The following is a 27,470-nucleotide window of genomic DNA, read 5'->3' on the forward strand; positions in this document are numbered from 1 at the left end:
TCTGCAGGCCGGTGACACCCCAACCCGACACCCTGGGGTGCACCGTGGGGACCCGACCAGGAGCAGCCGCACCCCGCACCTCAGATCTGCGCGGCGTGCAGAACCCCTTCCCCAGGTGCTCCGGGATGGGGACCCGCGCTGTCCCCCTCTGGCCGGAATGGTCTCGCCCGCCGCCCGCAGGTTTAAACGCGGAGTGGTCCACTGGGAGCATCCAGCAGGGGAGCGGGGCCCTGGGGACCAGGGGCTGCGACCTCTCACCTCTTTCTGCGGCGGCCTCGGGACGACCCCCGGCGGGCGGTGGGCGCGCTGGGGACGCGAAGGAGGGGCGGGGGCCGCCAGAGGAGTTTTTCCCGCGTGCGCGCCCCGCGTCCCGCCACCGGAAGTCACGCCGGGCCATCGAGCGGAAGAGCTGGCTAGAGGGGCGCGAAGCAGGCAGGCCAACGAGACTTGCAGATAGAGCGTCGGTAACGCTGGATGACTTGAGGACGTTGTGGCCGTGTTGAAGCCCTGCCAGGGTGCAAACTGACTCGCACCTGGGAGTGTGCAAACCTGTGTAGTAGTACACAGGCTAGCGCTTGTGTAAGGGAAGACTAGAGTCTAAGGGGAAGTCGTGTGACTTTCTGCAGGGTTGGGTGTGTGTTGGCAGGATGCACGTGCGCCTCTCCTGCAACATAGTTTCTGCGGTGTGTCAGGGATCTATCTGGCTGGCAAAGTGTCCATCGGCTGTGCAAGGATTCAGCCGCCGCCCCTGGGGGGAAGAGCGCTGGAGCCAGTGGCTCGCAGGTGGCTCGGACCCCTGCTGCAGGGCGCCGTCTGCACCCAGCCCCAACCGCGGCACAGATCCAGTGCCGGCAAGCTGCTGGCACCGTGCTGCGGAGTGCAAATGCGGGTGTCAGATTTACCTCGGAGCCAGAACTGAGCTGAAACGCTTCAGTTAGTCCCAGGGCACAGAAGCCAGCTTCGCCTCCTGAGGTCCATGGTGTACCTTGCAGCCGCAAGGCAGTCCAGGCCTAGAAGAGAGGTTGAACACCCCCCCCCACACACACACACACACCATCTCTTTGTGTGGATGGGGAAACAGGCCGGAAAAGAAGTTTCCCAGAGCCTCAGGGAAAAGCCAGAGACTGGAACCCAGATCTCCTAAAACTCCTCCAGTTCTCTTCCAATATAATTGCAGCGCCTCTGCGCTCAGGGTGATTGATCGTATGTGTGCTGAATAAAGATGGAATATTTAAAGCCAGCATTCCCCTCACAATCATGATACCAGACAACAGGAGTGCCTGGCGAGCCTGGTTAAAGAGTCCCATGGCCAGCTCTGCCTGGCATTATAAATTCAATTAGCTTTAATGCATGTGTACTGCAGGCTCATCACGAATCCAGCAGGCTTCGAGGCTTTGAGGAAGTAAAAATGTACAATATGAACCGCCTTAGCCTCCCAAAACACACAGTCTGACTGGAGGTTTGGATAAGTAGCCTGCCGGTAAGAAAGGAAGCTGCCGTGCCAGGGCCCAGCCTTTGCCAGCTGGGGTGAGGGATCTCGGACTCTCTACTTCTCCTTTTTCCGGGCACCAGAGAAATATTCGAAAGGACCCGGCACAGCCTCTCTCTTTCTTGGAGGCACCTCGGGAAGCTTAGTAGTAGAGGACGCTCAGCTCAGCTCAGCTTAGAGGGGCTGCTGGTGATTGGGGATGGGGTGTCTCGAGGGGCTTCCAGGAGACCCTGAGGCAGCTGGCTAGCCAGGACGAGGCTGCAGCCAAAGAGCACAGAGCAGCAACAGTACACAGAGTGCAGATAAAGCAGGAGTCCCAGAGGGCCCTCGCCAGCTGCAGGCAGGCAATCAGGAGCCCAGCGCTGGAGACCCCACCCCGGCTGTGACATCATTGAGGAGTGGGGTGGAGACAATAAAAAGGGGGTCCCCCGCCCTGGCCTCGCACTCCTGGCTGACTGAGTGGCAAGAGCAGGGAGAGCAAGGGCACTGGGCTGGGGTGCCTGGCGTGAAGGAATCCCAAGCCCAAGCTGCCCCCTCGACTCACATCTGTGCCCCCTTCCTCCAGAGCACCTCTCCCAAGGCTGTCACTAGGTCCCTCCGGTGCGCCCAGTGCTGTGGCAGCATGAACTGCATCTCAGACTTCTTCACCTACGAGACTACCAAGTCAGTGGTGGTGAAGAGCTGGACCATCGGGATCATCAACCGAGCGGTCCAGCTTCTGATCATCTCCTACTTCGTGGGGTGAGTGCATGCGTGGCCTCTGGGGTTCAAGATGGGCAGCTGCCTGGTGTCCTGTCCTCCTCAGCTGCCTGGGCTCTGCTCTGGCGGGAAGCACTTCTTCCTGGAGACCTGTGTCCTAAGGACTGGCCTTGTACACCCTTGCCAAGGGCCTGGTCCTCAGGTGGACCTTTGGCTCCCTGATCCTCCAGAGTTGCAGGATGGCTTCCAGAACAGCAAAGTGGGGTCCTCACTCTGGCTCTGCCCCCATCAACCAGAAAAGCAGCCTTTTCCTTCCCTGTAGCTTTCACTGCCCTGGATCAGCTCTCGTGGGTCTCAGAAAAACCAGAGTGGCCCAGAGATGCTGGCGCAGGGTGACAGGGCTGAATTGGGGGCAGGAAGGCTGGCCAGGGCAGGGTTAGATTGAGTAGTGGGTGAGCTCAGCGAGACCAAGCTCTCGCTCACTCTCTCTCTCTCTCTCTCTCTCTTTCTCTTGGAGGGAGACAAAGGGCATGATTGCTCCTTGAGGTAGGGAGAGAGAAAGCCATAGATGACGCTCCGCGGGGAAAAGTAGCTTTCAGGAACACAGTGTGGGTCCCTGCAGGAGAGCCCAGAAATGCTATTCCCCTCTTTACCTTCCTTCCATGCCAGGAAACACACCCTGGCAGCCGCTTCAGGGCCGGCCAGGTCCCAGCACCCCTCCTGCACACACTCCTACACTTGGCCACACAAAGGCATGGAGCAGACGATGGCTGGAGGGGTGCGGGCTCTGTCCTGCCATGGTCAGGGCCACACACCAGTGCGAACCAGGAGATGTAGGCAGGTCTTAGGGTCGTTCCTCCCCGACCTGGGTGTCCTGTTCTCCGCTGTTCTCTGAGACAATGGCTCTGTGTGTGTGATACAGCAAGCCACTGACCCAGCCGTGCATCGTCCATGCAATCGAAGGTGACCTATAGGGAGCCAGGTTGGTGGCCAGAAAGGTCGCACAGAGGATTGTGTGAGGGCGGGGATGAGCTGTGGGCAGGTATCTGTGTGTCAACCATCCTGACTTCTGTGTTTGGAAAGCCTGGGCCTCCTACAGGGCCTCATGTGGGGCTGGAGCTGTAGGGTTCCATCGCATGGCTTAGAAGCTCCCTCCTCCCCACGGAGGTTGGTGAGAGGAGACTTGTGGCTGTTCCGTGTCCACTGCTGCAGAGCATGGGTGAGAGCGTTCCTCACAAGTCCATGCCTGGTGTCCATTCAGTGCCTCGACGGTCTATGGGCACCAGCTGGTCTGTCGGCTTGGGTGGCTGCAAGCACTGGCTGGGTGCATTCCCAGCTTTCCCTGGCTCCGCGGGCTGCAGACAGGAGGTGATAGGAGCCTGGAGCCAGCTGGCTCCTGGACCAGGCCCTCGACCCCTCCCCAGCCGGCTCAGATGGCCTCCTCCAGGGCGGGGGCTGGGCTTGGCCGCCTTGGCGTCCAGCTCTCTGGCCCAGCCCGATCCGTCTCAGCGTGACAGCTCCCAGCAGATCAGCGCCACACGAGCCCTGCCCGCAACCCCTGCAGGAATCTGGAGATCCACTGTCCTTGACCGTGCATGCATTCGAGGATGAAGCTGGTGTCTCTCCACCATGTCTGCTGTGAGGGGCTTAAGGACACAAGCTTCAGAGACAGAAGCTGGCAGGGTGCTTCCACACTGAGCCTCAGACAGGCAAAGAGGTGGATGTTGATTGGGGGGTCCCCAGTGGGCTGACAGAGATCTCAGCTGTAGCCAGGAGCTGCACAGGACCAGGACAACTGCTGCCAGGCAGGGATTGAAACCACATCTGGGGACAAGGTGGGCAGGAGGGGCCAGGTGGAGACACAGATGCCCGCTGCAGGGGGAAAGAGTGGACCTCAGAGGAGCAGAGGAAGAGCTTGAAAGACCACAGCAGGGAGCAGAGGGCAATGGTAAGAGGCTGAGGATGCAGAGGCCAGGCCTCGCACATCCTGGGGGAGCTTTATTTTCTTAGGAGCACAGTGAACCATGTGTCTGTGTGCACATGCAATGTGTGTCCAGACCGAGACAGGTGTGCTGAGCTTGAGCTGGGAAGGTCACCCTGGCCAAAGTGTCAGGGATTGCAGCAGGCAAGAGCAGATGCAGGAGGCCAGGAGAGGAGACACAGACAGCAAGAGGCACAGACTGTTGAAGGTAAAAGGGTTTTTAGTGCAGCTGTGTCAACCTGAACTTCATTCTTGGGCCAGACGTGGCTGGCATAGCTGTAATCCCAACACACGGGGAGGCTGAGGCAGTAGGATTGCAAATGTGGGCCCAATCTGGGCAATTTAGGAATGAAGCCAGATCCTGCCTCAAGATAAAAAATGGAAGGCAGTGGAGCACGTAGCTCAGCACCAAGGTGATGCAAGTTCACTCCCCAGTACCACAGAGTAAGTTCAAAATGGCCTTTTCCCCAGTGTCCCCACTGGGAGGGAGGCTGCCTGGCCTCACCTAGACAGTGTGACCCTCTGGCCTTGTCTGGCCACACCCTCTCCTCCTGCCCTCAGCTGCTAGCCCTTGGTGGACACTCCTTGTGGACAATCCTTCCCTCACCCCAGGTACAGGGGATAGTAGCCCAGAGGCGTCTGACACTTCTCCTGGCCTCTGGGTCAAGTGTAACCCCCAGGTGGTGGGACTTCCTGGCATCCACTCCCTTTCTGCATTCTGCAGGCAGCTGGAAGGGTGGAGAGGACCTTCCTGGTGTGTGTGGTATCCTGGGACAGGTCTGGGATCCCAGCATTCTGGGAGGCTGAAGCAGGAGGATTACAGGTTCAAGTGCCTGGTGCCCATTCCTGAGGACCAGAGATGGCCAGTGGGACCTCCAATCCCCTTTCCTGGCCTCCCAGTCTGGTCCTACCCAAACTCAGTGTCACTCCCAGCAACCTTTCAGGCCAGAAGTCCCAGTCCCTGAATCCAGAAAATGGGTTTAGGACGATGACATGTGTCTGGTTCCTGGAGGTGACTCTATGGGACTCAGCTCAGAGAGGATGACCCTGGGCTGCCTCTTCTGCCTGGCCTGCTCACCGCAATCCTGGACACCCACAGCTCGCACCCCGCACCCACCCCCGGGATGCTTCCCACACCTCCCGCCCTCCCCAGTGCTGCCACCCCCTTCCGCTCTATAAATAATAAACCAGGAGTGAGGAAAAAAGAAGTCAGAGCGGCAGGCAGCATGGATGCCAAGAATCAGCTCCATGGTCCGGCTTAGCCCAGTTGTCCTGACTGAGCAGTCCCTCTCTCCAGCTGGCGCTGAGGGACGCCCCCAGGGCGCTGCACCATTTCCTGGTCATTTAACTGGAAGAGAGGGAGACAGAATTCCCGGTGGGCCGGCAGGCACAGAGAGAGCCATGGAGGAGGAGGCACTGTTCACTTCCCAGGGCACCGTCCCGTCCTTCATCCTTGTCCCCAGCTGGCAGGGAGAGGCCCCCGGCCTCACAGCAGAGACCAGCACTGGCCCGCTCCTGAGACAGGACCCAGCCTGAGGCCCTTCGCCATGCTGGCCAGGAATCCACTCAGAAGCATCACAGCACTGGGCAGGTGGGCCCACCCCTCTGTGCCTCAGTTTCCCCATATGTGACGTGGAGGTGGCATGACAAAGCTCTGTGGTCAGCAGGGATACATGGAAGCTGAGTGTCAAGTGTGGGCTGCACCCTGGTGATAACCTCTTGTACAGCTCAAGCTCCAGGACCCCAGGGCAGGGCGGCCTCGGGAGCTCCCTAAGGACACAGGGTGACTTCTGTCCTCTGCAGTGTGACTCCTCTGCACTTGGCTAGGAAGGATGAGGCTGTGATAAAACTCCCCCCCTCTCCACAGAGAAAAAGCACGGGGGAGGCAGCACCCAGAACTCCACAGAGGCCAGGCCTCCGGAGAGCGCTTTACAAGCGGGGAGTAACTCCTAATGGTGCATTAATCCCTCGCAGTGATAACACAGGTAGCAGGCGTGGAGCCATCTCCCACCCAAGGAGGCCCCACTATGGGAAGCAGGCTAAGTAGCTGATAATAGGAGAGAGAGATGATGGAGATGTTAAGAGCTTGATAGATTCATCCGTCTGTGAAACAACGTGCCATTATTGCTGGCCAGCTACAAGTACTAGAATTTGCTAGGCATGGTGGCACATACCAATAATCCCAGCACTCTGGGAGGCTGAGGCAGGAGGGTCACATGTCTGAGCCCAGCCTGGGTGATTTAAGTACTTAGTGAGACCCTGTCTCAAAATTTAAAAATAAAAAAAGGACTGGGAATGTAGCTCAGTGTGAAGATCCTGGACTCAGTCCCTATTATAATCCAAATATTGTAACCCAAATATTATAATTCCATCTCCAGTCCTCCTCACAATCCAAAAAGCTATATTTGTAATCCCACTGAGACATTATTGGAGTCCCAGCAAGTTAATTCCAATCTACACTTCTGATGCAACCCACAGCCAGCGTAAAGACACCAAGACATATTCTGAATGAAGGGCAGCCAAGGGGTCCTAAGCCTGATCCCAGGGAGGATATGAGGACAAAGGCCCTGACCCAAGGCCTTGCCCGGAATTTAATATCTCGTGAAGAAGGGGGGTGGCTCGAGGGTGAGTGACAGTGAGGATGGCGGGACTATGGGAGCAAGCTGAGCTGGCTGGCAGCTCTGCAGTGTGCAGGGAGAGAGACGCAGTGGGGCCAGTCTGCAAGACTCCCCTGGGATGGCAGAGGAATGAATGAGGAGGCCGCTGCTTCTGTTTCTGACATGTAAACTTTTGCATCCTGGGAAGTCATAGCCTCGTATTTTGAGGCTCCTTGCTGGAATCTTCCGTGTGAAGATTACACATCAGTGGCTGGGGATTTAGCTCAGTGGCATAAATGCCTGCCTCACAAGCATGCAGTCGTGAGTCTGATCCCCAGTACCAATAAAAAAACAAAAAAAAAGATTACACATCAGCCCCTCAGCCGGTCTTGTTTGCACAGCTCAGAGTCGGGTAAGGGAGAAGCAGATAGCACAGCTGGCTCTGGGCATAGTGGTACCTGGAGCTGGGGCCTGGTTTAAATAACTCGGAAATAACAGTTCTGCATTCAAGCCATCTGCAAGTCTTCTACAAGTCCCCAGTGATACAAGAGTAATAATTTGAAAATTAAATGTTTCTTTCTTTCTTTCTTTTTTTTTTTTTTTTTGTACCAGAGATCAAACCCACAACCTCGTACTTGCCAGGCAGGCGCTTGTGCCGTTGAGCTAAACCCCTAGCCCCTTGCTTTGTGTTTTTGAGACAGGGTCTTTCAGGCTGGCTTTGAACTCACTGTGTAGCCCAGGCTGACCTCCATCTTGCAGCAGTCTTCCTGCCTCAGCCTCTCGAGTGCTTGGGAGCACAGGTGTGTGCCATCCCACCTGGCTGCAAATTAAATTTTAGAAAGAAAAAAGAGTTCGAGTATGGGAAGCCTCATTCTAGGGGTCACACGGAAAGAAGCTGCACAACACACATAACAGGCGACTGTGACCCTCAGGGTGTTCTGGGAGCTACTTCCCCCTGGCATCCCGGGCTGGGGGGACCCAAGGGTCACACTGCCGGGTCCCTGTGCACTTCTGGGGTGGAGAAAGGCGAGGTTAGGGAATGCAGCCATGCAGCTGCTTGTTCCAAGTGGCCTTGGTAGCTTCTGACCTCTCTGGAGTTGAAACAGGGACAGCACTTACCTCAGGTCCTACCCGGGACTCTGGTCTCCCCAGTCTTACCCCCGCTCCTAGCAGGGCTTCAGGCTGCAGGGGAGCTGTCCAGGTAAATGGCCACTAGATGGCAGCACAATCCCAGCGATGACCTCGGGACCTTCCCAGTTGCACCCGTTCTTGCACCTGCCCAGTGGGGGCCAGCGTTGCCTCCCTCCTCTGACCCCTGCCCCCCGGACAGGTGAAGGTGACTGAGTCCCCCAGGTAGAGGGAGCTGCTACCCCCCACGCCTTCTAGGAGCAGGGACATGGAGCCACCGGTGTCCACAGCCCAGGCCCCAGGGGCGGAACCGCGGGCCTCTGCAGGGAAGAAGGAAGGCTTTGCTTGGGCTCTGAGTGTCCACGCTCAATGACCATTGCACACATGCAGTCAGGAGCCCCCTCGCGCTTCCCCACACTTCACACGTGCACATCCACCCTTCCTGCCTCTTCCTGAAGCAGCTCGTGGGGAGTCCTCCTTAGGAGATGGGATCAAAAACACAGTGAATGCTGCTGGCGAAGGCATCTGGGAGACCAGTGACCTTGTGCCCTGATGCTCATTCACGGGACCGCCCCTGCGAGACCTCCAGCTCTTCCCTGAGATCACAGTGACCTTTTCAAAGCAATCTTGGAAAGTCAACGTTTTGAGTCAATCCAGGACACTGAGGCAGGGAGAGACTCTCAGGAAAGAAGACTCCAGAGCATCTGCAGAGATCGGAGCTTGGGAGGCGGGGCTGGACATGTGTGCTCAAAGGAAAATCAGGGTTTCCAGGGGCTTTGCAGCACTGTGTGTCGCCCTGCAGTAAGTTTCTAAGAGTGCCGGCGTTCCCCGAGCCTTTGATCATATCTCATGTAAGGCGTGGGTACGTGTGGGACCCAAACAGCTGCCCATACTATTACAGCTCTGTGGGGAGGGGCAATTAGGCAGAAAGTCTGAAAGGGCTCTTTGAGTGGCCAGTGACAGGGGAGGCAGTGGAGCACCCTAAGTCAGCTCCAGGTGTAGCCCGGCCCAGCCTACAGTACCAGGCAGGTGCCCGAATTCCTGGGTACACGAGAAGGAGCAGCTCCCAGTTGGGTAGGCTGAGTTGGCACCTTCTCCTCCGTGTCTCTCCCCGTCACCGCGGTGCAGCTGGGTTTTCCTGCACGAGAAGGCGTACCAAGTGCGCGACACGGCCATCGAGTCCTCGGTGGTGACCAAGGTGAAGGGCTTCGGACGCTATGCCAACCGAGTCATGGATGTGTCCGACTATGTCACCCCGCCCCAGGTACGGCATCCCCATACCTGGGAGGGTGGGAGCAGGGGGTTGGGGGGAAATGAGCTTCCCACCCCGGAGCCAGGTCCGGGTGTGGACAAGACGTTGGGTCCTCCCCACCTGCCACCGCCAGCCCCAGCCTCGGGATGCACAGACGGCACCTCTGTCCTCTGTTCCTCTGTCGTCCCAGCCACCCTGCTTGGCCATCCCATGCATGGAGGGGGTGTTTTCCTCTCAAGGCACTGGGCCTCCCTTCTTCTCCCCCAAGGGCACCTCTGTCTTCGTCATCATCACCAAGATGATTGTCACCGAGAACCAGATGCAGGGCTTCTGCCCAGAGGTGTGTCAGGGAGGGGTGGGCGCTGGCTAGTGGGCGCCCGACCCCTCCCAGCCTCTATCCTGAGGCTGCACTGTGGAAAAGCATGGGGCTGAGGGTCCCCTGTGCCTTGTTACCACAGACTGAGGAGAAGTTCCACTGCGTGGATGACAGCCAGTGCGGGCGGGGGCGCTTCGCAGGCGGGGGTGAGCGCAGCCCCAGAACAGTGGGCCCCTGCCCTGTGTAGTTCTGCCCACATCTACAAAAGGCAGGCCCAGCAGCTGCCAAGGTGTCCCCACACAGCGCAGTCAAGGGTAGGGGGCCTGGTCCCCACACAGCGCAGTCAAGGGTAGGGGCTGCAGGTGGCACCCAGGACAGAGCCTGCTCCCTGGGGGGTGGTCCGACAGCTTCCAGAGGCCCTGGAGACCAGGACTTGGCGGACAGAGAGGGGTCAGCATGGGGCCCTGGGGTGGGACAGCCCCCGAGAAGCAGGGGGAGGTGGCAGCAGGGGACAGTGGCCACCCAGGCGTGGTCCCCTTGTGTCTCCTCCCCAGGCATCCTCACCGGCCGCTGTGTGAACGCCAGCTCCAAGCTGCGTACCTGTGAGGTCCAGGGTTGGTGTCCTACGGAGGTGGACACAGTGGAGAGGTGCGGCCCCAGCCTTGCGCCCCATGTCCCAAACATCTGCGGCTGTGTCGGGGCTCCCTGCACCCTATCCCTCACCCAGTGCTAAGTCCCCGCTCCGGCCCACAGGCCCATCATGAGGGAGGCTGAGAACTTCACCATCTTCATCAAGAACAGCATCCGCTTTCCGCTCTTCAACTTCGAGAAGTGAGTCTTGGCCTGGACGGCGACCCTCCCAGGCTGTGGGCCGCTGGGGACATGACTCGGACAGGAGTATGGGTTTGTGGAGAAAGACACACGGCCAGAGGGTGGGTGGATGACCAGTGTCCCCATGAGCCACCGCCTCCTGAGGCCCGAGAGGGTCACTGCGTGTGTGACGGTTCCCACCCCACTGCCTGTGCCCCTCCTCCTTACAGGGGAAACCTCCTGCCCAACCTGACGACCAACGACATGAAGACCTGCCGCTTCCACCCCGAAAGGGCCCCGTTCTGCCCCATCCTGCGTGTGGGGGACGTGGTCCGGTTTGCAGGGCAGGACTTCACCAAGCTGGCCGGCACGGTGAGCCTGCCAGCCCAGCTCTGCCTCCCACCTCCTGCCTTGACGGGGGACAGATCCACAAGCCAGTGACACCCCAGAAAGCGCCCTGGCTCACACCCGACCCCTGGCTTCCCCCAGGGTGGAGTCCTGGGCATCAAGATTGGCTGGGTGTGTGACCTGGATAAGGCGTGGGACCAGTGTATCCCCAAATACTCCTTCACGCGGCTCGATGGCGTCTCGGAGAAGAGCAGTGTCTCGCCTGGCTACAACTTCAGGTAAACAGCAGCAGGGGAATCTTTCCCCACTCGCTGGGGGTCAGGAAGAAGCCTGCGGGCTGGGGGAGGCAGGCACTCACGGTGCCCAGGTCCCCTGAGCGAGGCTGCTGTGCCCCTGTATGCCTGATCTCAGTGCTGGTCCCTCACGACCTGCACCCACTACTGAGATGGCAACCTCACCCCTTCCAGCTCCCCAAGGTGAAGGCTGTGGCGGGGATTGTGGTACAAGCCACAGTTTCAGGTTTCTGTCCAAAACCAGAGAACATCATGGGTCACCAGGAACAGCGACAGTGACAGTGATCACTTCTTTTTCTTTGATGCCTTTCCAAAGAGGAATGAAAACAGGCCTCCAGATACCACCCAATTCATCTTCCCAATGAGCTTGGGGCTTCAAGGATTCTTCTAGGCTTGTTCTTTTTCCCATTTGTTAGCAAAGGAGAGCAGGGAACACGGGACAAATGATTAGAATAGGCGGAGGCATTGGGCAAACCCTCAGCTGCGAGGTCCCAGCGCCCCTGTCCTGGGAGGTAAAGATAACACCACCCTGACCTTGAGACTGCCAAGGTCTCAGGCAGGACCCTGACTATGGCACAGTGTCACACACTCGAGAGACTCATTTTCTAACTAGGTCAATCCTGGCCTGAAAAAATGCCTGTAGGAGTATGTCTGTGGCACACTCAAAGAATCACTGACTTGAATTTCCTGTCAGCCAGGCGTGGTGATCCACACCTGTTAGCCCAGCATTTAGGAGGCCGAGGCAGGAGGATCATTGCAAGCTTGAGACCAGCCTGGGCTACCTAGTGAGTTCAAGGCCAGCCTGGACTACACATCGAGACCCTGCCTCAAAACACAAACAGAAGAAAATCAAATTTCCTTTGTAGTAGTAATCTCCAATGTAATGGCATACATATGCCAAAAACCAAAACCACACTCTTTTTAATCTTAATTTATAAGCTTAAAATTACAGTCATCCCCTCCATCAAACTCTGTATTTAATAGTTAAATATATATATATATTCATTCTTTGGAAAGAAGAATTTTAAAAAATTGAAATTGCTTTCATAATCAACTCCAGAGTTTTAAAAACCATAGGAAACAACACATATTTTAAAGTAGGTTAAAAATACCATTCGGCTCGCTGGCAGAAATCGGCATATTTCTTCAGTCAGTACATCTCGCTGAGATCAATACAAAGGATGTTTGTATGGAGGCTGAGAATAGCGACGTATTAATCAATCCCCATAATCCGAAGCAGAAGCTCGGGCCCCCGATACTTCCCGGCCATCAGGAATCATCCTGTCCTCCGAGTCGTTCATAGCAGGAGCGCTGCTGGGAACCAGACTTGTCCCAGAATCTGCGGCTCTCAGCACAATGGCTGTTGGTGGGAGAAGACCTGCCCCTCCAAGTTATTTCTCATGCCTGGCCGCCCTCCCGCACTTGGGTCCAGCAGGGCAGGACACACGGACCGCCCTAAGTAGCCCCTGTGGGCACAGGGATCTCTGAAGATGAGACAGCATGACTCCGGGCCATCTGGGAGGAGCAGGACCCCTTAGCACTCCGAGTGACTGCCTCCTCCCTGTCCAAGCCTCCAACAGCCAAGCCTCCAGACAGCACACAAAGGGACCCAGTTGGCCAAACAACTCAACACATTTCCAGAGAGCCTGAGGGGTCACACAGCCAGGGGCATCTGAGGTCCATGCCACACAGGGATGCCAAACAAGCTCCCCCAAATATCTGCTCATCGTCCACCTTTGTGTTGCCTCTCATGTACCAAGGCTAGGCTCAGATAGAAGAAAAGGAGCCCGGCTTGAAAGTGTGTGCTAATGATCCCAACGCTCCAGAGGCTGAAGCAGGAAGATCTCCACCAGTTCCAGGCCAGCCTGAGAGCCTGTCTCAAAGACAAAAAAGAGAGAGAAAAGGGGCCCACAAAGCCAGACACAGCACACAGTGTGCTATCTGTGCTACAGTGATCTCACGATGCTCTTAGAGCCTCGAGAAGCTGCGGGTTCCTCTCCTGCCCACCAGTGTAGGCATCAGCCCCCACCTTAGGATGACGCACGGCAGTGCATGAAGGTGAATCAGCTCCGCTGGGTCCCAGACCCATAAACCGGAAGACAGGAACAGCTATATTTCCTTGGATGGTACCCTCCCTGGCCGAGAAGGCTAGGGATGAAAACCCACACTTGGTCACTCAGGAAAACAGGGCCGTGTGCGTGACCGTCCTGCCTTGCTGACCATCACAGTGTGACTTCCAGGGAATCCGGTGGACTAGCTGGTGCTGGAGGTCCAGCCCTGGTCTGGCCTGGCTCCTTCAGATATTCACGTTCACCACCCTCTGGAGCCCGGTCTGCAGCCTTCTCTGCGGAGGGTGGGATTCCCCAGCCAAGACTCAGCCTGCTTTAAGCTGCAGACTGGATATACAGAGTGGGGAGAGATTCTCATTTCCATGCTAATCACTCTGTGGCTCCTCCAGACGCCCCTCCTGCACTCGGAGCTCATCTCCCAGAGTGTACAGAGTGAGACGCTGAGGCTGCTCTGTCAGGCTTGGGGACGCCCTGTTGAGCGGGAAGCAGTCGATTTGCAAGGGGACTTGCCTGTGCCTGCAGGTTAGCGAGGTCCTGGAAGTCACTCGGCCCCAGCTCCACATCTGCCCCTCTGTGCCCCAAGCCCGGACCAGGGGCTGCTCCACAGGGGGCCTGTTCATCAGCAGAAGGATCTGGGTATGGGCAAGGTGACCTCGCAGTGACCAAAATGCATCTGTCTTCGGTTCTCCTTGAGGTCCTCACCATCTCCTAAAGGCCTCTGCTCTTCCCTACCTGAAATTTTGTGGAAACCCTTTAACTTTACAACTAGGTCTGTTGTGCATGGCTCATGATTCCAGGGAACACTGCTTTTGAGTGGGTTTTGTTTGTTTTTTGAGACAAGATCTTGCATGTAACTCAGGCTGGCCTTAAACTCAGTATGTAGTCCTGGCTGGCTCTGAACTTTCGGGAATCCTCCTGCCTCAGCCTCCAGGGTACTGGATGACAGACAGGTGTGAGCCACTGCACCCAGCTAACTTACTGTTTTTTGCACACCTCTTCCTGAGCACAGAGATCACAGTTGGTGGGATCACGGGTTTTGCAGTGGACACGTGTAGCATTTCTGAAAATCAGTACCGGTGTGAGCTGCCAGGGAAGTGGGGCAGGGCAAAGGTTCCCTGAGGCTGAAGTGCTGCCCAAATTGTGGACCAGAGACTCCCAGCCAGGCACCAGCTCCTGCAGCCCGGGGGTCCTCAGCTCATGGGAGCAGACTCCTAAGTAGCACACTACCGCCTCCAACGCCAGGGACGACTCGAGGCGTGGGTGTGAGTGTGCACGCACGTGTGGGCACGAGGGGCATGTCCGCGCCAAGGGAATGTGTAAGGCCGGTGACCATGTTGGTGAGGGGGTGTGCAGGGCCAACACTGCAGAGACAGAGTCCTCCCGTGTCATGCTATCAGCAGGAAGGAGACGCCCTGCCTCAGTCGGGGAACCAAGAGGGGAGGTTCACACAGGCTGCTGCCCGACTGCAGGGTGACCATGCAGAGGAAGGACGGTGACCGGATGGGACCACTGCACAGGTCTGCAGGGACGCTGAAGTCTCCACCCCTCCCTCCCAGCCTGATAGCGACAGCATGCGCCATGGCCCTGGGAAACTCGGTTAACAGACCAAGTGAGCGGTACTGACCGAAGCAGTGGAACAACAAGAGGTTATTTCCCCTGCAGGAAGTCACCAGGCTGGACCAGGGAGCAGCTTGGGGACTCTATTGCCTTTGTGGGGCTGAGGTTTACACAGCACCATATTCCATGATCCCAGGACCTCTGAGAGTCCTGCACTGGTGTTCAGATGGGGAGGCCCTGGGTAAATCTGAACATCTCTTCCGTGTGTGTGTGTGTGTGTGTGTGTGTGTGTGTGTGTGTGTGTGTTTGAGACAGTCTCACTATGTAGTCTGAGCTGGCCTTGAACTCACTATGGAGCCCAGGCTGGCCTAGAATCCTCCTGATTCAACCTCCTGGTTGCCAAGATGACAGGTGTGTGCCCTGCGCCCTACTCTGCACGTGTTTGCACCCGGATTGTGGCCCCCCCATGCCGTCCCACTGCCCAGGTGGGTGAGAAGAACTTGGAAATGCAGCGGAGATGGCGCGGCCCAGCGAGGAGGCGCACACAGGCCGGTCTGGATTCACTGTGGTTTGGGCACCTGCCTCCCGACTTGGCTCAGGAGGCGAGGGTCAGAGGTGGCTCTGAGGAGCAGACCCAGTGCAGGAGGGCGGAAGCAAGCGAACCCCCACACGCCTGCTGCCCCCCACCCAAAAGGCTCCCAGGCTTTGGATTTCCTCTCCCAGTGTCTGCGACGGCAGAAAAACACTTGGCTCAGCTGCTCCCTGCTCCTCGCAGCCAGGGCTGCCAGAGGCTGTTCTGGGAGATGCACCCAAGGCAGCTTCTCCTATGCTGAGATTTGGAACCGTTCCACTTCCACGAGGAATCGCATTCTGGCCTCCCTCATCCTTCTGTGGCCTGGCTGTCCTCGTCCGTCAGCCACAGGCTGGGGTTAAATCAGTGCCCCTTCCACAGGCAGGCGTGGGTGTCCGTGCAGCACAAGGAGGGTACTGACCGAGCCCTGGTTGAGCACTGGCAAGCTGGGCACCGAAGTGTCTGCAGCACTGCAGGGCGGGGGGTGCTCCGGGGCTCACTGAATCAAACCCTGGCAGCATAGCCTCTTTTGCACCCCAAGTAAGCTGATGGGACCGCCATTTCAGACCAAAGTCACGCCCCCAAAGCAAGCAGCTAACTGCGTGGCTCTCAGATACCACTTGCTTCTGTATGCTGCTCGTTGATTAAGGATACATTAGTAGGAACAAAATCAACAACATGCCAGGTGAGGTGGCACACACCTACAATCCCAGTATTTGGGAAGCTGAGGCAGGAGGATCACCATGGATTCAAGGCCAGCCTGAGCTACATAGCAAAACACTGTCTCAAAAACTAAAGAAAGAAAATGCACAACAGTTCCTTCTATGTCTACGTTTGCAATCCATGAGGTCCCTGGGCTGCGTGAATACCCCTGGCTCCGTCCCTTCTCTGGGGAGGAGTCCCAGCTGCTCAGAAGCAGGGCCCCACCCCAGGCTCCAGTCTGCCAGGAGGTATTTTCCTATCAGTACGAATCAACTGTGAAAGTGTATCTCAGCTGGCAAAATACTTCCTCCAGGCACAGCTCCACCGAGAACCGCACCTCCTTCCTGCGCCGAGAAACCCAAACTCCAGGCCCAAGTTTTCCTCACCAGTCAGGCCCGCGTCCGGGAGTGTGTTGCTGTTTTTCCTGCTGTTGTCACAGTTACACGGCCCGCTCTGGGCAGGAGTTTCCACCGCTCCACGGGAGGACGGATGGTTTTTAAACAGATGTCTGCGAGCTTCCAAGGGGCTGGCGCGCCGTAGTAAAAACCTTCTCCGCTCTGCAAACAGCGTCTAGTGATGGCGGCCCATGTCAGCCCTGCATGGGGACTGAAGGCTGAAGCTCCCCAGAGCCCACGGGGTTCCCCAGATACCTCATAGTGAGGAGGCTCTGGCACCAGGGATACCACTTCCCACTTCATCAGAGCCAGGCTGGTGGCTGATGCAGAGTGAGCCAGGCCAGTTCCTCGGGCCAAGGGAGCTAGATTCTAGTGCAAGTGACAAACAGGAGCCCAGACTGTTCATTCTCAAGCAGGCACCTTGCCTCTGTGCATGGGCTCCACATCCAGCGATTCAACTGAACACGTCGGGAAGTGTTTGGGGGAATAACTGCGTCCTGAACACATGTGGAATGTTCTTCTCATTCCCCTGTCATGTTTCACTATGGCTGTAGGCATAGTGCTGATGCTGTGTTGTAACCAACCAGAGTGATTTAAAGTACACAGCAGGAGCCAGGCATGGTGGCAGGTGCCTGTGATCCCAGCACTTGGGAGGCTGAGGCAGGAGGATCACTACGAGCCCAAGGCCAGCCTGGACTGCATAGTGAGACCCTGTCTCAACAAACCAAAAAGAAGAAGAAGAAGAAAGAGAAGGAGAGGGTGAGGGAGGAGAAGAGGAAGGGGAAGAAGGAGAAGGAAAAGAAGAAGGAGGAGGAGGCAGAAGAGGAGGAGGAGAAAAGGGGGTGTAGGGGGAAAGAAACAGAAAATTTGAGAGTTTGAGACCAGCCTTGACTGCACTGAGTTCAAGGCCAGCCTGGACTACACATCAAGATCTTATCTCCAAAAAAAAAGTCTTCAGGAGGATATGCAAATCCCATGCCATCACACATGGACACTTGGGCATCCTTGGAGTTTACTGTCGGCAGAGACTAATGGAGCCAGTCCTCCCAGATCCCGAGACCTGACAGTGTTTGTGCTAGAATAAGCCAAGAATGCTCATGAAAAGCAGAGAGAGCCCAGGCTGTGGACCAGAGACCTGTGCGCCACAATTCCAACCCTGACCATGGATGCACGCAGTGATTTTGAGCAGCTTTATTTCATGGACCTCAGTTTCCTCCTCTGCAAAATGAGCTGGTTAAATGTGACCAGCATTGGGGCTGGGGATTTAGCTCAATGGCATAAGTGCCTGTCTGGCAGATGCAAGATCATGAGTTCAATCCCCAGTACCAAAAAAATTTTAAAATGTGACCAGTGTCAAGGCCCTCAGGCTCCATCAGCCTGAAGAGCTGAGGCTCGGGCCTGGAGGGAGAGAGGGCCGCTCGAGTGAGCACACTCTTACCGATGGCCTCTCTACCTACCTGCTGGTGCTGCGCCCAGAAACTCACCCATCCCCACAGATGATTTACGACTGTGTCGCCCTCAGGCCGCACTCATCTCTACGCAGGAGCACCGGGCTCGCCGTGTAGAGTGGGAACAGGTGTGTGTGGTGGGAAGGTCCTCCGAAAAGTGCTCCTCGGGGGCTCAGGGAGGGGGTCACAGGACAGGGGGCATTGGGGCACAGCAGGAGGAGCAGAATGGCTGTCACCATCCGCATCCGCAGCTGCAGCCGGAGCCTGGCCTGGAGCTGGGGTCCATGACAGAAGCAGCCGTCTGTCTGTCCATCCATCACACAAAGACACAGTCGCAGCCGAAACCAGGGCCGAGCAAGAATAACAGGCAGGGGAGCAGAGCAAGCGCCCCTTTCTCCTTCCTGTGACCTCCTGTGCAACTAGGGGAAGCCCCAGAAACATAGGTGGCCTCCTGTAGCCCTGGGCAGGGCCCTGCTTCCGGCCAGAGCCTGAGCCTCCCTCCTCCTGCCCCAGCACACTCTCGGGGCTGCTGGGCCGCCTGGGGCTGGGCAGAGTGGACGGGGCTGTGTTCAGACTCGGGCCGTCCCCACACTTTTCCCCAGCGGGACAGCGCTGCCGACGTGGTGATGAACTGGAGGCCAAGTGTGGAGCCCCCTCCCCACCCCACCGCATCACTCCGGCTGTCCCCACACTTTTCCCCAGCGGGACAGCGCTGCCGACGTGGTGATGAACTGGAGGCCAAGTGTGGAGCCCCCACCCCGCCCCACCGCATCACTGGCTTCACCTCGGTGCTGCTCAGAAGGGGCAGAGGAAGACTCGGGAGGTTCAGACCGTGAGCCGGAGCCACAGCCACGCACGTGGAAAGGGTGGAAAGGGTGACAGCTGACGCCAGAGTTTGACGAGCACCAAGCGATAAGCACTTCAGCCTTGGCTCCCACGAACCTTGGGGCAGCAGAGGCCCATCGTCCAGGTCATTGGCCATGGTGTGAAGTGGTGGCCCCACAGACTTGAGGCTCAGTGCGCATCGGAGGGGCTGAGGGGACGTCAGGCCTCAGCCACACTGGCAAACATCATGCTTGTGGCATCGTGGCACAAACGCTCCCTGCGACCAGTTCCAAGGCACTGTCTTTCCAACCCCACTCTGTCTCTCACTCTAGCTACTTGCAGCTAGCGTTTCTGTCCCTCTCATGAAAGCAGCAGTGCCTAGCAATGTATCTCTTGAATGTTGGAAGAAGGAGGGTCCAAGTGAGCTGGGCATTGATGGATGAATAGGAGTTGGACAAGTAGCAAGAGGGAGGAGAAAAGCACCCTGTGGGCAAAAACCTAGGCATGTGCGTCCAGTATGTTCATCGAGTTCAGGAAGGGGGATGCGACACGGCTCGGATTCCAGCCTAGCATGTTGGTTTTGGGAAATCAACCCAATTTCCCAGGAAAAAAAAAAAAAAAAACCCAGGCCAGAGAGGGGAGGCATGAGGAGAAATCAGGGCTGGCACGGCAGCTCCACCCTTTCCATTTGCAGACGTGGAGGCTGTGGGGCGCACACGGCAGGCCTTTCTCTGCAACTGTTCTGCCTCACTCCCAGCCGATGTTCTGGGTATACAGATCTCCCTATCAAATATAAATGCTCCCCCCAGCTGGAGAATGGGAAGAAATTGGATAGGAATTAGGCAGCAAAGAGAACCAGGTGCTGGGTGTCTCCCTTGTAACAGCGGCTTATCCGCAGACAGCAGGAGTCGCAACACAGAGCTTCATCAGGCCACAGACTCAGACCCGGCACAGGGAGCGCTCATGTGTGTTGATGGCTTCCTGTCAGCCCAGGGGACAGCAGTGGAGGTCACAGTTCAGAGAGGTCAGGTGACCTTCCAGGGAGAAGAGGTCAGCTCCTGAGCCCAGATCACAGGGCCTCCGTGGGTGGCTAGGAGTACAGCATCCAGGACTTCACCTTGCTGTCCAGCGGTCCCCAACTTAACTCCTCTGCCCGCTGGCAAAGTAGTGCTCCCTGAGCCCCGGTCTGCGGAGCTGCAGAGCTGGGGGTTTGTGGCAGTCAGCATCAGCCCCACTGATGTAACAAACAGCCCCTCACGGTGGCGAGGGATCCAGAGCACCACCTTCTCAGGCTGCAGGGCACTGTGGGTGGGGTAGAAGTCCACTCCTGGCCGCTTGCCTCGTTCTCCCTGCCAGCCTCAATGTCCTCCCCTGGCTCCCAGGTGAGGGCCAGCAGGATGAAGGAAGCAGGCTGTCCAGACACCTCAGCCTGGAGCAGGGCTCACTTCCACCCAGCAGCCATGGGCCGGAACCAGCCCTGGGGCTCGGGTGGAGAAAATCGGCCAGCAGACCCCATCCCGGTAGGTGCCAAGAGAGACAGAGACAGAGAGACACAAAGACAGAGACAGAGAACGACCGGACTGGGTGATCACTCTGCCATGTGGTTGGCCAGGTCTGCGGGACCCTGCCGGTCTGCGCGGGCCTCCGAGCCCCTTGCTCCTCCCTGGGCGGCGGCAGTACAGGGAGGGGGAGACCCATCCCTGCCAAACCGGGGAGGGTGGGCGGCGGGTGAGAGAATGATGTACCATGCTCTTGCCTCTTGGAAGGCAGGCGCTGGAGGAGAACCAAGCCCGCTGTGATTTCTCTCCTGTTCCTTCACACGCATTCCCGGTATAAATTTAGACAGCGCCCGCTCCCTGCTCAGTGCCCAGCACGCTGACGGGGCGCTCCAGTCCGTGTGGCAGCAGCGTGCATTCATCGATGCGGCAGCCTAGGCAGCGGGTGTGGAGGCATCAGGACCCCCCCCATCCCGACCCCTTCCCCTGGCTGTCTGGCCCCATGTACAGACAAGGGCGGAGGTTGCAGAGCCTCTGGGCTTGGAGACCTGATCCTGTCCCTGATTAATAGTCACCAGCGCTGAAGGCAGGACAGCTCAGGGTCCCTGGCACAGGCTCAGAGCCTGCAGTACGGCTGGGGTCCTGGCTCAGGCAAGCTCCCCTCTCATCTGTGGACAGGCCCCTTCTTCCAGGACTGACCTAGGCTCGGGTTCCTGTGTGATTCCAGTGTGACACTCCCGGCAGGCGTGGAGGGGCACTGGTCTTTCCTGGCCTCGGTTCACCCAAAGGCTGCAGCGGAGGTGTCCTGACTTCCTGATCACCCGCTTTGCACCTTTCCAGACCTCCCAAGAGACGACCTGGCAGGATCAGGATCTTGAACTTCATTGTCATTTTTTCCTTTTCCTTGCAGTCCTGGGGCTGGAACCCAGGGCTTCACGCATGCTAGGCAAATGCTTTACTGTGGAACTACCTTCCCAGCCTTTCTTCTGTTTTACCTTTAAGACAGTCTCGCTAAATTGCTCAGGCTGGCCTTGAACTTGCAATATTCCTGCCTCGGTCTCCTAAGTAGGGTGGGAATCTCCTGCTGTGACTCCAAGTGTGAGCCCGCACACCCCGCTGGAACTCTGCTATTGTGATAGGCGTAAGACCAACCCTTCTTGGGGGCTGTGCTCTCATCCCCCTGCTGCTGCAGCCGGAAGCCCTGCTCAGCCTGTATCTGAGCAGCTCTCTCCTGCCACCAGCACACATCACTATGGGAGTGAAGTGTTCCACCCTCTCCCTCTCCCTGACTCCACACCCTTCCCACTTGTGGAGGGAAGCACCTACCTGTGCCTGGCTCCCCAGGAGCCCTCTCCTCCCTGGTGGCTGGCACCCTTACCTGGCAATAGATGGTTCTCTCAGGCACACAGCTCAACCAGGCGTAGCAGGGACCCTCTTGCACCCTTCCCACCCAATGAAGCTTTCCAGGCCTGGGCTCCGGCCCCTCTTGTGTGCAGAGATGGTGGTTAGGGCGATGTGTCCCAAGGCAACTAGATGTGGACACCATTTACAGAGATAGATGCCCAGCCATGGAGGAAACCAGCCAGGCTAGGGGAGGACCCCAAATTACCCCAGGCTGGTAACTCAAGGACACCACTACCAAGTGGCTGGCAGGGGCAGGGCAGGGGAAAAACTTCCATATCTGGAGACAGCTGAGGTGGCAAGACAAGGCTGCCCCACAGGCTATGGCTCCAGGTGGGGAACTAAGCCATGGCAGAAGCTCAGCAGCCTGAACACCCTGGCCTCCCTGTGCTCCTGCCCAATGACTTCATGGTGGCACTTCCTGTTGTTGGTGGTACTTCCTGTTGGTGGCATTACTTCCTGTTATTGGCGGTATTTCCTGTTTGTGGCAGTACTTCCTGTTGTTGGCGGTACTTCCTGTTGCTGGTGGTACTTCCTGTTGGTGGTGGTACTTCCTGTTGTGGCAATACTTCCTGTTGGTGGCAGTTTTTCCTGTTGTTAGCAGTACTTCCTGCTGGTGGTGGTAATTCCTGTTGGTGGCAGTACTTCCTGTTGCTGGCGGTACTTCCTGTTGGTGGCAGTTCTTCCTATTGGTGGCAGTTCTTCCTGTTGTTGGCGGTACTTCCTGCTGGTGGTGGTAATTCCTGTTGGTGGCAGTACTTCCTGTTGGTGGCAGTTCTTCCTATTGGTGGCAGTTCTTCCTGTTGTTGGCGGTATTTCCTGTTTGTGGCAGTACTTCCTGTTGTTGGCAGTACTTCCTGTTGGTGGTGGTACTTCCTGTTATTGGAGGTACTTCCTGTTGGTGACAGTACTTCCTGTTGGTGGTGGTACTTCCTGTTGTGGCAATACTTCCTGTTGGTGGCAGTTCTTCCTGTTGTTAGCGGTACTTCCTGCTGGTGGTGGTAATTCCTGTTGGTGGCAGTACTTCCTGTTGCTGGCAGTACTTCCTGTTGCTGGCGGTACTTCCTGTTGGTGGCAGTTCTTCCTATTGGTGGCAGTTCTTCCTGTTGTTGGTAGTACTTCCTGTTGGTGGTGGTACTTCCTGTTATTGGAGGTACTTCCTGTTGGTGGCAGTTCTTCCTGTTGGTGGCAGTACTTCCTGTTGGTGGCAGTACTTCCTGTTATTGGAGGTACTTCCTGTTGGTGGTGGTACTTCCTGTTGTGGCAATACTTCCTGTTGGTGGCAGTTCTCCCTGTTGTTAGCGGTACTTCCTGCTGGTGGTGGTAATTCCTGTTGGTGGCAGTACTTCATGTTGGTGGCAGTTCTTCCTATTGGTGGCAGTTCTTCCTGTTGTTGGCGGTACGTCCTATTGATGGAACACCTCCCCACCTTGACTCCAGGTTTGGTAGCTCCCTAAGTCACTTTCCATCCCTGGGACAAAACACTTGACACCTTTAACGCCAACGAGGATGAATCTATTTCAGCCCATAATTTCAGAAGATTCAGTCCATGTTTGCTTGGCTCCAAGAAAGAAAAGTCGTGGGACAGAAAGATGATCCAGGACAGCCCAGAAACATCTCGAGACCATGCCCCCAGGGACTCCCTGCAGCCAGGCCCCGCTGAGCAGTGGCCAGTGTGTGACCATCCCCTTCTCAGTGACCTTCCTGCCACTGCCTGTTCCTCAGGCCCCGAGCCGCTTGGATTGGCAGTTTTGGGGAAGGAGTTTTCAGCCCCCTTCCCTGCTGGGAGGGGTCAGGGGACAGGGATGCAGATGGCCTGTCCTGCAGGAGAGCTGGGCTGTCCCTACCCTCATAGAGGGTTTTCCTACCATCTTGTTTAACCCTTCCCCAACCTTCTGAAGATGCTGGTCCTGGGAACCCTGCTACCAGCTGCAGAGCAGAAGCCAAAGAAGTGACACTGGGCATGTGTGAGTCACAGTGGACCACAAGGCCAAGTGCGCTGGCTTTAAGAGCCCCACAATTTCAGCTCTGCCCCAAATCCAGTGCCCACTGATGACAAAAGTACAGGCAAGACCCCTGCAAGGCATCTGTAGAAGGGAGGTGTGGACGCCCTCCCTGTGCTCGACACCCAGCTCTGTCTGGTGACAGTCAGTGCATCCGTGATCACAAGCTCCCCACAGTTTATGGTGGCCAGTGGCCAGGACAGAGGACGAAGGCTTGGGTTTGGATAAACCTGGTGCCAAGTCGGTAGGGTGACTGCCAACTGGTTATTTACCCCCTCTGTAAGAATACAAGTGCCACTTCGTGCTGCACCTAGGGTGGTGGCCAGGTGACCTGACCATCCAGAGGAGCCATCTAAAACCACTGCTTGTCCCTGATCTGCAAATGTCAACCCATTTCTTCAACAAATACCAACAGCCAGCATCCGCTGACAATTCCCAAGCAGTTCCCGGGTCCTGGGCCTGTCCCGACCCCTGACTCTGAGGGGTCCCCCAGCCCTGGGAGGCCACGCCGATGGCCACCGGTGGGGATGGAGCCAGGTGGGTGCCTGGGGACTTGTCTCCCTAACAGGTTCCCAAGGCGATGCCTGTCTGGGGGTCCGATGGCCCCAGAGAGGACTCATGTGGGCGGCTCCCTAACGATCAGAAAGTGGGGATCTGTGGGGGTTCAGCCAGGAGCCGCCAGGGGCCCCACTGCCCACTCTGGCTCCCAGGTTCGCCAAGTACTACAAGATGGAGAATGGCAGTGAGTACCGCACGCTCATGAAGGCCTTCGGCATCCGCTTCGACGTGCTGGTGTACGGGAACGTGAGTGTGGGGGCGGGGGGAGGGGTGAGGTCCTCCCTCCCCGGTGGGGGATCCTGCTACTCCTCCGGAGCCCCCCCCCCACGTGGGCTCAGCCCCAGGCTCTCCTGGCCTCCCTGCAGCCGGCCCGCCCAGCCACTGTCTCTGTGTCTGCAGGCGGGCAAGTTCAACATCATCCCCACCATCATCAGCTCCGTGGCCGCCTTCACCTCCGTGGGAGTGGTGAGTCCCCCCACCCCGCTCAGCCTCCCTGCCCCGCTGCCCCATAATCTTGGGGCCAGTGCCCCGGAGCTCGGGGCCTCCTGAGACTACCTGCCTCATGTCAGGGCCTTTGAGGTGATGAAGTCCCCGAGTCTCCATAGGACACGGAAGGGACAGCAGGATTTCTGCAGCTGGAGCTGCTCTTACCTGGACAGGGCACCCAGGAAGGGGTCCTGCTGCTCCTCCACTGAGCTGTCCGTGTGGGTCCTGGACCCCCAGCAGCTGGCAAGGAGGCTGTGAAGCTCTCTGGTCCTGGGCACAGCTCTGTGAGGAAGCCTCCCTTGGCCTCCAGGAGGGACAGCTGTGGGTCCCCGCTTCCCGTCCCTGTCCTGTCCTTTGTGACCTTGCCCCCCACCCCACAGCCCCTCTGAGTCCCGGCTCTTCTGCAGGGGACTGTGCTCTGTGATATCATCCTGCTCAACTTCCTCAAAGGTGCGGACCAGTACAAAGCCAAGAAGTTTGAGGAGGTGAGGGGGGCTGGAGGGCTGGGTGGGGAGCCCCAGAGGCTCAGCCTGAGGCTTTGGTGAAGACCTAAGGCCCCCCACTCATTAAGGGATTCAGGGTCCCAGGATCATTGCATCAACATCCCCATTCACATGCGGTCCTCACTCCGTTTCTGGGCCACAGGAAGCCTCAGGTTTCTGTGTTCTGCAGAACCTTGGAAGAATGTGGGGTCCCCTGAGGAGCAGGTGGGTCACACAGGCTCAGACCACCATGCCAGCTTTCTACCTGCAGGTGAACGAGTCCATGCTGAAGGTCCCCAACCCCCTGGACCAGGCCACCGCAGAGAAGCAGTCCACGGACTCAGGCGCCTACTCCATCGGCCACTAAGGAGGGGCCCCGGGAGGGGACCCCACAGGACAGGGGGCTTGGGGAGGTTTCTGCTGCTCACCCCAAAGGCCACGCGGGGACCTGGGTGTCCAGGTGCCCCAGCAGCAGCAGCGATTCCTGCTACAACCCCAACTCTGTATCACCCACTCCCCGCATGCGCCCCTCTGCTTCTAGGACCCCCAGGGGCAGTGGCACCTGCACTGTCCCATCCCAAAGAACAGAGATAATGATCCAGGGAGGAACACCCACGGGGGTCTCCCAAGTGCCGGGCAGGCCCGTCACACCCAGCCACCTGTGATCCTCAGAATAACCTGTGGGTGGACAGACACTCCCTTCCCTGCACTGAAGAGGAGCATTCTCCCAGTAACAGGCACAATTGCACAGTCAGGAAGTGAGGGGGTCTGGATTCGAACGGGTCTCACTCACCCCTTACCCGTGCCTGAGAGAAGAGTGAACCCCATCACACTCAGGCCACTGCCTTTCCTGACCTTGGTCAGGTTAATAAAGAGCAAGCTTTCCCAGGAGCACAGGTCCCACTTCCAGAGGACCTGGCAGACAAGTGTGAGTCTCACCCCTGACCTCTGGGGCACTTGAGTTCTCAGGGGACTGGGAAACAGAACTCTCGGGGAGTTTCCCTTCCCTGCCCTCCCTGGTGGGGTTTGCCCCAGGCCTGGCATCCCAGCACTGCCAGGAGGTCCAGCAGGTTCTTATTTCAAACACTGGTGAAGGGACTCTGGCCACCTTTGCCCTGGATGGGGGGCGGTCCCAGCACAGCCAACCAGCCCTGTTCCCCAGGACCCTTACCAGGGTCCTCTTGGAAGGACCTGCTAAGGGTCCTCTTGGTCAGTCTTGGAAGGTGAGAAGCTGTGGGGCTCTTAGTTACTTCTCTCTCTCTCCTTGCTGGGACACAAATACCCAACACCCACAGGTAAGGGAGGAAAGGTTTATTTGGCTCACAGTTTGTGGAGGTTTCAGTCTGTCATCAGCTGGCTCCAAGGCAGGGTGGCATGGTACAGGGTAACGGGCAAAAGTGGGGAGAGCAAGCCTCTCGTCCTCCCTTATATGATAAGCCAGCTCCTGCCTTGGGCTGGGTGTAGCCCCCCACACCATCTGCATGCCCTCCTCTTGCACAGGCTGAGGATGTTTACAAAGTGAGGACCCTGGCCCCTTGCTGAGTCACTTAAGTAAACTGACCCTCTCAAATTGACACAGTGAATAACATGGAGAGCACTAAGGGCCAAGTACTGCACTGGCAAGATGTGGCACTGCAGTTAGTTAAACCCGAGACTTTGCGAGCTGAAACAATGTATCAACCATTATGGGGCCGGAGCCTCTCCTCCAGCCTTCTGCCCAGCCCTGTGCTCTGTCAGACCCGAGCCACTGTCCTCAGTGCAGACAGCAGCTCACTTGTCCCTGCGGCACCACAGCCCCCAGCCCAGTCACTGTCTCAGTCATGCACATCCTCATGCCAGCCCTGCAAGGGTGCTGCAGGGTTGTTATTAATCTTGTCCAACCCAAAACCAAATCGACAGTGCACCACCCAGTGTGGTGGCATACCTGCAACCCCAGCACTCGGGAGGCTGAGGCAAGAGGATCGTTAGAGGTTTGAGACTAGCTTGGGCTACAAAGTGAGCTCAAGGCCAGCTTGAGCTGCATAACAAGACTCTGTCTCAAAAAGAAAAGGGAAAAAAACCCAAAAACTTGGCATAAAAGCTCACTTTTGGTGATTCCCCTTTGGCAAGCAGCACCTAAATGTGTGGCAGGCAGTGCCTAATCCTCCCTTCGCATTGCAGAAGAAACAGGCTTGTGCTTATCAGGACAAAGAATGGACACAGGACAGCCTGGACTTAAACCCAGAGCTTTATGTCTCTGGAGCTTGGCTTGTGGACCTGTGTCCTGTATGTCTGGGAGGAATCAGGACCTTTGTTTGTTTGTTTGTTTGTTTGTTTTCTTTTTCAAGGCAGGGTCTCGCTACAGCCCAGGCTGGTCCTGAGCTCACCACGTAGCCCAGGCTGGCCCCAGACTCTCGGGATCTTCCTTCCTGAGTTTGGGGATGACAGGCCAGCCCCACCATGCCCAGAACCTTCTTTCCCTTATGCCAGAGCCCTGCAGGCTTTGCTGCAGGAAGGAGTAAACACTCAAGGATTTTGTGGATTGTTGTGCAGACACATACAGCTGGAGGCTTAGGGGGTCCTTT

At 57.3% G+C, this 27,470-nt stretch overlaps 1 protein-coding gene across 1 annotated transcript; it reads left to right on the forward strand.

Moving 5' to 3' along the window:
- Positions 1-1,521: 1,521 nt before the first annotated feature.
- P2rx3 (purinergic receptor P2X 3) lies at positions 1,522-25,797 on the forward strand. The gene is made up of 12 exons (XM_063228127.1): positions 1,522-2,230; positions 9,023-9,158; positions 9,415-9,486; positions 9,605-9,668; positions 10,017-10,110; positions 10,216-10,293; positions 10,503-10,644; positions 10,762-10,898; positions 24,091-24,184; positions 24,338-24,403; positions 24,832-24,909; positions 25,178-25,797. Exons 1-12 carry the CDS (start codon positions 2,112-2,114, stop codon positions 25,271-25,273), a joined length of 1,176 nt encoding a protein of 391 aa, XP_063084197.1. The 5' UTR covers positions 1,522-2,111; the 3' UTR covers positions 25,274-25,797.
- The last annotated feature ends 1,673 nt before the right edge of the window (positions 25,798-27,470 follow it).

Source organism: Cavia porcellus, unplaced genomic scaffold (genome assembly GCF_034190915.1).
Source record: "Cavia porcellus strain 051 isolate PalLab524CR breed Dunkin Hartley unplaced genomic scaffold, mCavPor4.1 scaffold_17, whole genome shotgun sequence".
NCBI lineage: Eukaryota > Metazoa > Chordata > Mammalia > Rodentia > Caviidae > Cavia > Cavia porcellus.

Bases quoted from the DNA above. Each gene is read 5' to 3' on its own strand.
- P2rx3 (XM_063228127.1), top strand. From the start codon at position 2,112: ATGAACTGCATCTCAGACTTCTTCACCTACGAGACTACCAAGTCAGTG. The intron at 9,669-10,016 runs GTGAGCGCAGCC...TCTCCTCCCCAG, and splicing joins GGGGCGCTTCGCAGGCGGGG to GCATCCTCACCGGCCGCTGT. The intron at 24,185-24,337 runs GTGAGTGTGGGG...CTGTGTCTGCAG, and splicing joins ACGTGCTGGTGTACGGGAAC to GCGGGCAAGTTCAACATCAT.